Raw genomic sequence first — 14,711 nt, forward strand, 5'->3', positions numbered from 1 at the left:
GGTTCATCCGTTGGTTCCAAGTATATTAGATCAGCTAACATCTGCTACTCCAGTAACAGCCTCATACAGCTGCAGGTAGGTTTTCTCCAGACCAATTAGTTTCAATAGAGCAAACTAACAGACTATAGTAGCATGGTTATGGCAACCAGAATCTTCAGAAAGGTTAGGACGTTACTTTTTAAGCTGGCAATGGTATGAAGTAACTTTCCTAGTTGGAGACAGATAAAGGATCGCTTACATTTTAAGGCCTAAATTGACATTGTTAATCAAGGAAACAGGGTCAGCCTTGAAAAATCAAGGAATTCATTGTACCTAATAACTGAAGTAAAAATTACTAGTTGTTCAACTTTTCCTAAACGCAAATCTATTTTTATAAACTAATGTAAATAATGTTTATATTAGAGTTTAACTGGTTTTCATTTTTATAACTGGTAGACTAGACCTTCCTTAAACTTTTAGAAATAAAACAAAGGCTTAACCTGGATTTGCGAGGATAAAATACATTTTCTTTAACTGTCCTACAGCAAAGTAGATTAGTCATGTGTTTTTTGTGCCAATGTAAAGTGTAATTTACCAAAGAAAAATACATACATTGCTTGGTCTTGCAGAAAAGTTCCCTTGAAAGAATCTTTCCAATAAATAAAACTTCCCAAATTACCAGTACCTTGGGCTGTTTTTCATGAATAAGATTCACCATCCCATGTGATCTGTGTGGGAAAAGGCCATGTCCTCCTGGTGGAAGACATGAGAGAGGTGAACTGAAGAGGTGGTGCAAGAGGGACCTTCCTGCTCAAGGCCCACCCAGGCAGCGGAATGGAGTGCAGCGCTTGGCTGCAGAAATCCTTTGTCCCTCACCTATATACACATGGACAGTCAGGTTTGTTGCTCTAATGTAAGGCGCAGCGTTAACCCTGTATGGCCAGGAAACTGAGTAGACTCCTGTGTAACGCTGCGTGGAACTTTGCCTTCTTAAAATAACTTTTCAAAAATCTCTTTCAAAACTGTTTCTGTGGAGTTTAAACATGTATTTTATCACCTAATGTTGGGTTGTATCACCTAATGTTGGTTGTACATTCACCTAATGTTGGGTTGGAAGAAAAGTTGGTAGAAGAAAGCATTCAGTTTTGAATGTTTGGATTTAAAGTATAGTTTCTGATCCATTTTACTTTTTAAATCATGAGTATACTTCAAAGGAGTAAAATACTGGCAACAGCTAGACCAAGTGTTCAGTTATAGCAAATTTGCCCCATTTACAAATTCTTTAATCTGTTACGCAAGGAATTCTCATACACATTTGTCACTTTAAATTACAATGGTACTTTATTTTAACAATCACAAGATTTAACACGTAAAAAAAAAGATACCACTAATAAATAACAAAAGTGGAATGCTTATCAAAGTTACAACAGACATAATGTTCAGCCGAGAATCAATCACATCAACAGAGTAAAGCTCTAAAGATACCAGACAAACCAATACTTGTTGGAATATGCCGTACAACTTTCTTACCGTGGGGATTACAGGGGCAAACCCTGGTTCTGTGTGGTCAGAGTTATAGTCAGACAGATTCAGCACGGTTGTGCTTCAGACTAAATTTTTTTGAGACAGTCTTGCTCTGTCCCCCAGGCTGGAGGTCAGTGGCACAATCACAGCTCACTGCAGCCTCAACCTCATGGGCTCAAGCAGTCTTCCTGCATAGCTAGAAACACAGGCATGCACCACTAAGCCCAGCTAATTTTTGTATTTTCTTGTAGAGACATATGTTTCCCAGGCTGGTCTCAAACTCCTGGCCTCCCAGTGTTGGGATTATAGGTGTGAGCCACTGCACTTGGCCCAGACTAAATTTTGAAGTTGTTGATCATCTACATAAGATGTTGAGGATGCCCCTCCTGGAATAAATTAAAACCTGACTTCTAGGATTTCCAGTAGCCAATATATGTGTGTTCTTACATTCCTGAAAACAGCAAAATGAAATTTAATAGGTGCTGGTATTCACCTCTGATGTGTCAGGTTTACTGTGTGTCAAGTCTGAATATTCCTAGGTTTACATTGTATAGGCAGCAGAGTGTTTTTAATGTGTTCAAGTAGAATATGGGGAAAATTAGGATCAAATGAGAATTCATTTCTTTAGTGTCAATAACCCTCAACCCCTCAGGGAATAGTTAAGCCATCAAAACTAAAATAGCTTTATATTCAAATGCTCCGGTAACATGTTAGTCACTAAAAACTAAACATGTAATTTGTAGAGGTAACACACAGGAATGAACTGACAAACAGAACAAATTATGAAAAATGCTAATCCCCTAAGCATCTGCATGTCCAGACCTCGTGTCTACTGATGTAGTCTACCCACCCCACTCCAAAAAAAAGGTTCAGTTTATCCCAGAGTGACCTGTTGCTGAATTACTTTCAAATAAGCAAAGTGCTCTGTAGTGTATAAGCTACTCAGGTCTACACATTCTAGAATGATGCTCTTCTGTAGTCCTGGCTCTAAAATTTGGAAATCTACTCAGGTTCAGACTCCTTTTAAAACCCTTTCCAGTGAACAGAATTTGTGATCCCTGGATTCACACAGTACAATTAAAATACCCCGAGATAAAAACTTCCTATTTTTAAATAAAAGCTATGGAAGGATTCTTATGGCTAAAAGCTAAATCTGAATTATCCGTGTCTGGCATTGTATAAACATATTTTTAAGTTCATTTTGCTGGACTTGATTAATGACTTCAGGTTCTGCAGGACTCTTCTGAACTTTTGCCACTGCGAAGTTTATCCCGTGGGTTAATCCAGCTTGGGTAATACTAGCAACCTGGACCATGGAACTTCGAATCTTGGCAAAGGGAGAGACTGCTCTGCTGCTACTGCTCTCTGAAGGAGAAGGAGTTACGTGAAGCCCTGTCTCGAGTTCAAGCATGCTGGAAGCGGAGCTGGGGGTTTTTTGAGATGCAACTGAACGCACTGGCTCAACTGACAAAAACTGTGGGCCTGTTGCAGACAGACAGACATCTAATTGAGACGGCCGAGAAGGTGTCTGTTCTGTTGATTCTGATTGGGTTTGTTTGTTTGAAACTTCACTGGTCATTTGATTTCTTTCCTGACTAGCCTGCTGAGACACAGACCTGGGCTCTGCTAGGTGGGTCACTTTGTTTTGTGCATCTTGCACAAATCTGTGGCAGTAAATATCCATAGGCTTGGCAAAGCCAGTCAGTATGTGTACGTTGCCAGCAGAAGGGCTTTTCTTCAGAGGAGACTCCTGGCCTCTTCCAAGCCCACTCCCATGAGCAACAGTAATCTCTGAAGGAGCATGAATGCTACTATCTGTGCTGCTAAGAGACTGGGACCGACTACCCAATCGAGGCGCTGAAGCAATAATACCACAACTAGGAAGAACGTAATCTACTGGCCCTACACTCTCTAATGAGTTAGCTAGCTGCCTGTCTTCATCAGACTTAGAATTTGTAAGGAATTCATCAGAGTGATATGAGTCATTATCTGAAGACATGTCCCCATCAGACTCTGCCTGAACTTTATCCATCACTCCTGGGTTTTCCATAGTTTCAAGACTACTGTCTGATTTCCAAAGATTTACTTTTAGGTTTGGTTTTAGAAAGTTAACTTTCATATCAGGTTTGGTAAAGTTTCCTAGCTTTCGGAGGTTGCCAATATTTACATTGGATTTGGTCTGCTTCACTTTTTGATTTAGAGATGAAAATTTGCTCATTAAAAAATTCTTTCCCTGGGCCAAAGAACCTTGGTTTTGAGATCTGATACCAATGATGTCTTCGTGAGGTTTACTGCTCTTCCTGCAAATTAGAAGAGAAAAGAAGTTAATCCTCCATGGAATCCAATATACCAGTTCCAGTTATTAATATAAGTGAAAACACTTATTCAAATTGGTCCCAACTTCTTGAGAACACTGCATTGCTAACTGATAGATAACCCGAGAGTTGACATTAAAACAGTGCTATCCAATAGAAATATGTGAAATACATAATTGCAATTTTTCTAGCAGCCCCATTAAACAGCAATGAAATTAACTGTAATATTTAACCCAATATATACAAAATATTTCAACATGAAAATATTAAAATGATTAATACTCCTTTTTGAACTAATATAGGCAATGTGTAGTGTTCTATAATTACAACACACCTGAATTCAGCCTAGCTGCATTCTAAAAGGCTTCGCAACCACATGTGAGTGGCTACCACTGTGGGCGGTGCAGGTCTAGCACCGCCACCATCTGACTATAAATGGGAATCTGCAGCACCTGAACTCAGGTTATCTAGACACATCCCAATGTGGCTCAATTCAGGTAGTGCGGGGAGAGAGGGGTAAGACTCCCATTTTCTTATATGTCCCGTGGGTTACCTGAATTTATTTTTAAAAAGATTTGGGACATTTAACACAATTACTCTTGGTGTCTTCTCTCCTTTGGTATCCCTCCTGACAGCTATAAATAAGAGAAAAGTTGATGCTATCTGCCACAAATGTCTCAGTCTGTGCATTTGTCCTGTTGGGTCATGCAAGGTCACTGATCATGAGCATACTACAGAAAAATTCTGGGTTAAAGTAATTCTTTAGCAAAAGTCTGAACAATTTTCTTCTGGCCAAATGGCTCTCTTCACTAGTAGAATGTGGACCACAAAACCTGACAGATGCTCATGAGAAAGAAAAGCCACACTTTTTAAATGTGAAATAATCTGTTGATAGGCATTCTTTTCCAAATTCAAAAGCCTAATGTTTAAAACATACTATTTTCTTTACAAAGTACTTAGAAAAAATTTCAATGTTTCCTCTCATCAGTTTACTTAGGAGTTAAAAATGTATCGCTTGTGGCCACATGAGTTGTGTCAAGGACAGCAAAATCCTTGCAGGGGCTTGCTCTCAGACCCATTCTCTTGGCAAAATACCACCTACCTAAGTACTTGTGGAGACAGTGTTACTCTATCAAAACTTTTAAACACACCTAGAGGGATATCCTAAGCATATTTTAAATGCTGTATCACTCAAGAAAATGAAACTCTGGGTGGGCCGGGCACAGTGGCTCACGCCTGTAATCCCAGCACTTTGGGAGACCAAGGCGGGCAGATCACGAGGTCAGGAGATTGAGACCATCCTGGCTAACATGGTGAAACCTCGTCTCTACTAAAAATACAAAAAATTAGCGGGTGTGGAGGTGGGCGCCTGTAGTCCCAGCTACTTGGGAGGCTGAGGCAGGAGAATAGCGGGAACCTGGGAGGTGGAGCTTGCAGTGAGCCGAGATTGCGCCACTGCACTCCAGTCTGGATGACAGCAAGACTCCATCTCAGAAGAAAATGAAACTCTGGGTCTTCAGAGTTTTTCCTGAAACTGAGGATAAGCAATAACCTTTAAGGAGGTGGGTGCAGGGTTAAAGGAGTCTGACAATCAGTTTGGCACTGTTAGGGACAAGTGAAATATTCATGTCTTTTAATCCAGATTCACAACCTGGGGATGATATTCTCAAGAAATTATCCTAAACATGAGAAAGTAATACATGACAAAGATATCTGTCATGACTTTTTTATAAAAGGAAAAAATGCTAGCAACCAAAATTCTTGGCAACTGGGTTTAATAGCTGTGTGCCAGGTCTAAGTGCGTTATCATTCAGTTCATGCAATGCACTGACATGGATTTTCTCTCATCGTACAGACAACAAAACTGAAGTAAAGGCGTATGTTTTCCAAGGTTAAAGAGTAATTGATAGAAACAGGAGTCACAGAGTCCACGTTCTGAACCCACACAATACATTTCCAAACAGATCACAGAAGGCATCTATTTAAATGGTAGTTATGAATTCTACAGTAATATGGAAAATGCATAAAATACAATCTTTAGCAATGAAAGATTATTAACCTGTATAGGTTAAAAATGTGTACAAGAGGCTGGGTGCAGTGGCTTTCCAGAAGAATTCCAATTACAAGTGTAGAAGGAATGAGAATTAGAAAAACCACCACAGATCATGACAGGAATAAATAACCATAGACAAGATCCACGATGGTTATGAAAATGAATAGACTTAAGTTTACACAGAAACAATATTTACATAGTCTCAAAGTATTTTCCCCTAAATATTTAGCAATTATAAAGAGGAAGACACAAAGTTTGCAGTGCAGAATCCTGGCAGATGCTACCCCAGCCAAGTAACCAAGCTTATTCTCAACACTACTACAAAGGCCGTCATGCCGTCCCTCCCCACAGCATGAGGCTCTGAGAAGTGAACATCGCTTCTGCGGTGTCCTTCCCGACAATGCGTAACCTCAGCTTCATCAGGAAAAAACACTGGACAAACCTAGATTAAGGGATGTTCTACAAAACAGCTGACCAGTACTCTTAAAAAATGTGAAAATTATGAGAGAAAAGACAAGACTGAGGAAGTAACACTAAACTATAGAGACAACTAAATGCGGTGTGGAATCCCAACTGGATCCTGGAACAGAAAAGGACGCTAGTGAACACCGAGCGAAATCTGTACTTTGATTCATCTTACCGTGCCAAGGTTACTTTCTGAAGTTTGGATGAATGATCTATGGTTATAAATGGGTAACATGAAGGGAAACCGAAGGAAGGGTATATGGAAACTCTCTAAATTACCTGTGCAGCTCTTCTGTAAGTCTAAAACTTACCTGAAAATTGTATACGTGAAGAATGTTAAAAAGTATTTTGATCCGCAGAAATTTGATCCTTACCTCTCTAAATACCAACACTTTACCATAATGTGATCTCCTCCCCTTTCCCCCTGCAAAGAATTTTAAAGAAATAAGACTTTGGATAAGAATGCCTTTATTCTTGAGAGAAGCAGTATGCTCACCTCTCAAGTTTCTTCTCAATTATGGGTACATCCGATCCCATGGCTTGCTTGGTGATCTGCAGCATCTCTGCAATGCACTGAAGGGTATCTGCAACCCAAATATAACTGCTTGCCGATTTCTCCATGAACATATTAAAAAAAATAGCAGTTCTAACCCATATACCACTGAATGAAATTTGTGGTTGTATAATTAAATACAAATTTATTGGCTTCGATTTATAGAAAACTCCTACCTGTTCACTACTCTCCCCACTAATTCACGATGTTCTAAAATTTTAAGAGAAAAGAACAAAAACAAAAGAATGAAATCGAGGAATTAAAAGTTTGTTCTAACTCATGCTTGTTCAAGCACTGTGACAGATGCCGAGGCAACAGCCATGAACAAGGCAGGCATGGTTCCTGCCTGCTACAAATGAAAACATGACATGTGAAAAGCCTTGACACCCATATGATCACTGATGGGGCCAAACTCACTGAGAATCCCTGCTAAAGAGAACTTTGCCCCAAACTAAATAACACATTCAGATCATCTCCCTGGGCTGCTGGAAACAGAGCTGCTATGTCAGGGTCTCATATTCCAAAGCTATTCCCAGGACCCTCTCTCATTCAGTTGGTTATGATATGAAATGTCCCCAATTCCTTTTGGGCTTTTAAGAATAAATAGAAAGTTTTCACTGAATACTTTCATCTCCTCCTCTTTTTACCTTTTCCATCCTCTTCAGGATTACGCATTACAGCTCGCAGTGTGTGGAAATAGCCACTCGCTTCTTTGTATCTGTAGTGCAGTCGCATGCAGGAGAACTTTGGCTTACCAAAAAGAGTGGGTTCAGGGCCTAAAAACCCAAACGAGTATGTATAAAGTTAACTCTTTCACGTAACATTTTCTTCTATTATCTTCAAAAAACCCAACACATTTTTCTTTGTAATATAAATGACAGCACACAAAATACAAACTTCTGGTGACCATTTGCTTTGATAAAGCTAGAAAAACTCTTTCAATCTCAATCATTTAAGCTTTCTTGATCCCTAGGGTAATCTTCACACGGTAAATAATAAAAGGAATACGGTTATTATAAGACTATATCCATCACTAACCCATAACGAATAGAAAGGAAGTTCTAAGAAGTAGACAGCTTGGAATACCCCTTTGTGGTTTCTAACAGATGTTATACTGGTCTCCAAATTCCACTGTAAGAAGAGCTGACATTTCTGCCTTAGGATTTCATACCTATTCCTAGACCTTATCAAAATGCTACTAACAACAAATGGAAAATAATAGTGAAAAAAAGCATTTGTAGGTGAAACTTAGACCAGGTACTTGCTTAAAGAATTTGACCCCCTCTTGGAAACAACAGCATTTGCTTTTTATGACTTGATTAGTAAGTTAAAACTTACCTATTTCGATTTTTTCCAGGTCTTCTAGACTTAGTCGTTGATACTGGTTTACTTTATCAACTTCATCATCATAACTAGATAAAGGGAAATGAAGTTAAAAGAGATTTAAGTCAAAAGCATATTTGGCTTGTTAGGGAAGGCACAATAGCTGCAAACTGTTACATACATACAGTTAACAAAATCTTCCACAGCACATACATTCTGGGGTAAAATGTTAAACTTAAGAACTATTTTAAAAATGAAACAAGAATAACATATATAGTTCAACAGCTAAGGGAAAATAAGTTCACAGATCTAACAGTTAAAAAAAAGCAAACTAGGGCCAGGTGTGGTGGCTCACACCTGTAATCCCAGCACTTTGGGAGGCCGAGGCGGGTGGATCACGAGGTCAGGAGTTCGAGACCAGCCTGAGCAACATGGAGAAACCCCGTCTTTCCTAAAAACACAAAATTAGCTGGGCATGGTGGCGCATGCCTGTAATCCCAGCTACTCAGGAGGTTGAGGCAGGAGAATCACTTGAACCCGGGAGGCAGAGGTTGCAGTGAGCCGAGATCATGCCATTGTACTCCAGCCTGGGCAAAAAGAGCGAAACTCTGTCTCAAAAAGGCAACTACGAGGTTAAAATAAGTTTTATAAAAACTCATATAAAATGAAAACAAACCTAAAACCTAACCTACAAGGCAAATGTGCCTGCGCGCGCGCGCGCGCGCGCACACACACACACACACACACACACACAGATGGAGGGAGGGAAGGACGGAGGCAGAGAGAGAGGAAAAAAAACAAACTGTATTTGGGAACAATACAACTGTTAAATATGATATCCAAAATCAAGAATGAAAAATCCATATGATATATGCCAACAGGCATCTGGGCAAATGACTAAAAAATAACAGTTTACACAAAGCCAAAACTAAAGTGAGTATTTACTTAGTAAATATAAATTAGAACAACACTGGTAAGGTGTGGGGAAACAAGTGCTTATTCATTCAGGGTCTTTCTGGAGATCAATCTGACAACAAACCACAGAAGTCGTAATTCCTCATACCCTTGTAACCAAAGAAGTGCGCAGATGCATGCACACACACACGCACACACAGACACGGTATTGCATAAAGACAACTGCATTATTCGTAGCAACAAAACATTGGAAGTAATTTAATACCTAACAGTGAGGAAAAACTTTACTATAGTAATATAAACAATATGTGGTCATTAGTGATAAAAATGTATGGAATAAATCAAAATCTGGGAGATATATAGGAAACAATACCAAATGCCAAAAGAATACAACATAAACATATTAATTTAACTGTAAAATCATGCTTTCAAACCAATGAAGATAAAAGGGAGTTAGAATGACGCAACAGTTATATAAGGTAAAGGGGTTCAATGAAGTTTCATAAAATATATAACAAAACCATATTCTCATTTTTTTGTTACAATTTCTAAAAAGAAAATTTACTCAAATTTAAAACAAAATCAAAAGCTTTAAATCAATAAGCAACTTACTAGGCCACGTAGTAGGCAGAGTTAGAAAGCAGTAACAGCACATCCACATCTCTGTGAGTAGCATCAATGAGGCTAAACAAATATGACACAGGAGTTTAATATTTTCATTTTCATCTGCAGTTTTTGCCAAGCATATTTCTAAAGCAGAGATACTTAGGACAAAAAATTGGCCAGGGGGAGGGGAAAAAAAGAAGAGAATCAATGAGTTCTACTGCAATTAGATGTAATACAATCTATCCATTTGGACAGTCTTTAAAAAACAAGGAAACGCAGATCTGGGAAGTGAAGGATGGAGAGTACAGAAAGGCAGCCAAAGGAGGAAGGAGTCCCTCAGGAAATGGGATAATTTGAGGTGGGGGAGTGGTGGGATTGGAGGATGACAGAGAAATAGTTAAGGGAAGAAAAAAGAAAAACGTGAGAGTGAGAAGGGAGAAATCTAAATTATCTCACATTATCTAATCTTCAAAATAACACACTGTACATTCAGGATATCTTTACATTCACGTGGAATACATCTTTTGAAAGACTTTTATATGAATACAGTACTTAATGTGCAAAAATGGAACAAGTCCAAGCTACTTTTGCATGTTTGTCATTATAATTTATTTGGCTTTCAATAAACAAACACCCTTATTCTAAGTCTATTTTGCTATGTTTATACCCACTCTAAAATCAATTATGAAAATAATCAGAATCCAGGTAGTAAGTGTTGATGAACCATGAAACCAAAACTACAGTAAAATGTACATCCTTATAAAATTACCAATAAGAAAATTCTTAAAGTATACAATCTACAAATAATTAACAACACAGGCAGACTCTGAATTAAAATGAAACTTTTAGTCTAATATTAATCTAACAATAATAATAGCCTTTCCAGCAAAAGGTAGCGATGTTTCTGCATTCTTATACTGGTCTCCAAATTCCACTGTAAGAAAGACGACATTTCTCCCTTGGGATTTCATACCTATTCCCTAGACCTTATCAAAATGCTACTAAATACAAGCAGAAAATAATAGTGGAAAAAAAGTGTGTGTAGGTGAAACTTAAACCATGGTCTAAATCTGCGTTAAGAATGAGGTCACTGTTTAACAGGTACTGCAGGGAAGGATTTACCGTAATCTTCAACTGCAGTTTTTTACATCAGAGACACCTTGTTGTAGCTTGAGTCTGACAGTCTTAATCTAAAACAACAAATTCACCTCAATTTGCACGTACAGTATCGAAAAACACAACAAATGACATAATGAGATGCCAGGACCGGAAACACAGATCAATTCTAGGAGCCAAAATCTGAGCATTAACCAATTAATCAATGGGAAAAGGACAACGATCCAAGCAGCCTCATGGAGAATAATTGCAAATAACACTGTAAAACGTAGTTAAGTTTTATGCATTGATACTTACGTGCACTCTGAAAATTGTTGCTTGAGCCAAGCCATAAAAATTACGTCACGACACATTTTAATACGAAATAAATTCTACTACTAATTACAGTGTTACTTTCACCCTGACTTCCTATTTTGGCATTAATATTTACATCAGCCAAACATGAACCCCAGTCAAAAACATTATGTCCTTAACAAAAAGCACTTGGCACGTAACAGGCAGTCGGAAAATGTCAGCCCTCCCCCCACCCTCAATTTTACTGAAGTCTTAGCTGCAGTAAATATTTAATTCCCTCCCCACCCACCCTTCCCCTTAAAAAAAAAATAAAAATAAAAATAAAAGCACGTTCAATACGAACAAGAAACAAGACGAAAAACCCTCCCCACCCCCCACGTTTGCAGCTCTGAAGAAGCTGCTCTACTCGTTTTTGTTTTCCCGCCACTGGGGCAAGCCCTCCTTCCACACTATGAAGACGAAAATTGCCAGCACCACATGAAGCCCGACCACTGCGACAATGGTCGCGTAAAAGCCGCTGTCTTCCGGGGACATCAACATCAGACTTTGGAAAAGAAGTAATTTGCAGGAAAAATATAACCCCACAGGAACTTTAACCATAAGTCCTGCAAAAAGGAGAAAAATCTTGAAAGTCATAGCCACAACGCCCTCAGACTTGGGCTCGGCTGCCGCGGCAGTGGCAGCCCGCTGCGCGGTAGGTGCAGGCCTGTGAGAGCGCGGCATCGTCAGTCAGTCCGTCCGTCCGTCTGTCCGTCCGTCGATGCCTCGAGGCTCAAACGGCCGCCTGCACCCAACCTCGCGCCTGCAGCGAATGCGGCGAATGCGGCAACTGCGACGCGGCAGTGCAAAGTCACGCCCAGGGGACACATCTAGCTTCCGGATGCTCACTTCCGGCCTCGGCTGGCGGCCAGTGCGCATGCGCGCTCCATCCTCCGCATCCTACGCCTTCCAAGGAGGGCACGGACCCCGGCCCGGCGGGGGAGGGGCGCCAGGGTGGCCACTCCCGCGAGAGTTTGCGGCGCCTTCGCCTTCGCCTTCGTCAGGGTCAGTGCCTGCGGCTGGAGAGGGACACTGGCGGGCCGGGCCAGGGTACCGCGCCGAGCATCTGGCCCCTAGGCCATCGCATGCCTAAGGGACAGTGGCTGCCGTGTGCCTGGCCACTCCACTGCCACGGATGGACCGGGCAGTCGGCTTGAGAGCACGGAAGCGAGTCGAAGCAAGTTGGGAACACCACTTGGCTTCGCAGAGAGGTGACGCGGGCCCTGTAGGTCCGCAGTTGCCTCTCCAGTCTCAGAGCCTCTTTCCCGCTGTCGATAGAGTCGGGGGTTTCCTGCGATAACGGGCGGGAAAGGACAAGAAAGGCAGAGAGGTCTGCCCTGGCCACGGAGTGCGTCTAGGGTGGCCCGGACAGAGCTGCGCTCAGCCTTGCAAGGGAAAAGGGCCAGGACAGGCACGGGCGTGCTGGACAGTTCCCGGTTCCCAGTTCTCTGTATCCAGCGCCCAATGCCCTAGGCCGGGACCCCGCAGCCAGGCCTACTTCCCTGCTGGGACCGCGCATTTCCAAACTGCTTGCCTGTTTTTCCACCAGATATTGAAACACAGCTGGGACTGCAGTGAGGTGAGTGAGGAGGTACTGGTCTCTGGTACAAATTTTAAAGGGTGTCATTAATTTTGTCAACCAGACAATTAGTGCAATATTTTTAAAAACCAAAATGCAAAAATACATGATGGACAAAGCATCAAACATTTAAGTAAAGATAGAATACACCGCTGTAGTTGCATAATCGTACCTCACTCACCCGACCCTAATCCCAGCCCTGTTCCCAAAAAAACTTTATTTACAAATCAACAACCGAATTAAAAAATGGGCAAAGGGTTTGAATACATGTTTTTCCAAGTAAGACACAGAAATAGCCAACAAACAGTACAAAAAAAATCCTTAACATCGTTTGTCATTAGGGAAATACAAATCAAAACCACAATGAGATACCACTTCACACTAAGTAGGATGACTACAATTAGCAAAAAAAGAAAATAAGTGAATAAGTATTGGCAAAGACTGGAGATACTGGAACCCTCCAAACTGGAATGTACTGAAATACACTGCTGGTGGAAATGTAAAATGGCATGGCCACTGTAGAAAATAGTTTGGCAGTTTCTCAAAAGTTAAACAGGATTATTGGATAATCTGGCCATTTCCACCCAAAAGAGCTATTTAATAGAGACAGGTGTTCAAACGAAAACCTGTACACAAATGTTCATAGCAGCACTATTTACAATGGGCAAAATGTGGAAATAACCCAAATGCCCATCAACAGAAGAATGAACAAAATGTGGTCTATAATGAAATACTATTCAGCTACAAAAAGGAATAAAGCTCTGACACATGCCACAACATGGATTAACCTGGAAAACATTATGCTAAGTGAAAGCAGCCAGTCACAAAAGGTCACACAATTATATTATTCCACTTGAATGAAATGTCTAGAATATGCAAATCCAGAGACAGAATTAGATTAGTGGTTGCTTAGGGATGGGAGTGTGGAGCATAGGGAAGTGACAGCTAAAGGGTACGGGGCTTCTCTTTGTGGTGATGAAAATGTCCTAAAATTGACCATGGTGATGGCTGCACAACTCTGAATATACTACAAACCATTGAATTACATGCTTTAAATAGGTGAATTATATAGTATATGAATTATATGTCTCAATAAAACTGTTTGAACACACACACATATTTCACGAGTGGATGGTTGAGGCAGGCAGTTAAGAGCAAATCCCTAAGTCTGACAGCTGAGCCTTCCACTGGCTGGCTCTCCAGAGACTTGCACCCCCACTGCCACTTCCAGCCACCTCCTGTCCTCCAGCAGGAGCCTCTGTTCTGGGTCAACACCTCCAGCCGAGCTGATGGATTGTACAGAGGTTCTATAGCAAACTCGGCCCAAGAGCAGGTTTCCAAATCTCTTATCAAGAGAAAGGGAAACAGCACCATTAGGAAAATCTTTAAGCCTTGCAGTAAGTGGAAGAAAAATATCGATGGCAAATTCAAAGAAATAGCAGCAGTATTAGAAAGAATCACACCCACAAGACAAAGATGTGCCTGTATGAAGAGGAGTTAATAAGAATTCTCTAATCAAGATGGAAACGCAGTAGTTACTTTGAAAATTCAAACAGCACATGATACCTGCTGTCTCCCCCGAGGGTAATCCATAATCCACAGGAGAGGAAAATGTAGGAAGAAGGTAACAGTTCTCTATCTGAAAAAGCACCACCTCTAGAAGAAAAGAGATCGCTTGAAAACCATTCTGAGACCCAGCTCCTGCTCCACCTCCTCCAGCTCCTAAGCCCCAGCCTAAATCCCTAAACCACCTGGCTCTCCAAAAGGGGCTCACAGTGGAGCCAGCCACAGGGAGATTAAGTGCCTTCCATTAAAAAAAAAATACCAAGACCTCTGGTAGGCAGCCCTCATCCTGCTACACAAGCCAAGGAAAACGACCTGAGAAGCCACTGGCTCCAAAACATTGGCTTCGCTGGCTCCTACGTCCACCTCTTCCTGTCCCCAATCTTC

At 40.8% G+C, this 14,711-nt stretch overlaps 1 protein-coding gene across 4 annotated transcripts in view; it reads right to left on the minus strand.

Annotated features, from left to right (window-relative positions):
• Positions 1-1,297: 1,297 nt before the first annotated feature.
• Positions 1,298-14,711, minus strand: part of INPP5F (inositol polyphosphate-5-phosphatase F) — a 140,111-nt gene continuing 126,697 nt past the window's right edge. For 3 of the 4 annotated variants that reach the window (XM_023224308.1, XM_023224307.2, XM_023224309.1), the window contains 5 exons: positions 9,740-9,811; positions 8,228-8,301; positions 7,537-7,665; positions 6,833-6,920; positions 1,298-3,803 (listed from right to left, as the gene is read on the minus strand). In XM_023224308.1, coding sequence (XP_023080076.1) covers positions 2,651-3,803; positions 6,833-6,920; positions 7,537-7,665; positions 8,228-8,301; positions 9,740-9,811 — 1,516 coding nt within the window. In that variant the 3' untranslated portion in view covers positions 1,298-2,650. Of the gene's footprint in view, positions 3,804-6,832; positions 6,921-7,536; positions 7,666-8,227; positions 8,302-9,739; positions 9,812-11,146; positions 11,968-14,711 lie in introns of those variants that run through there. The other variant, XM_023224310.1, reaches the window with a different exon arrangement.

This window comes from Piliocolobus tephrosceles, chromosome 9, assembly GCF_002776525.5.
Source record: "Piliocolobus tephrosceles isolate RC106 chromosome 9, ASM277652v3, whole genome shotgun sequence".
In the NCBI taxonomy this organism is placed as follows: Eukaryota; Metazoa; Chordata; class Mammalia; order Primates; family Cercopithecidae; genus Piliocolobus; species Piliocolobus tephrosceles.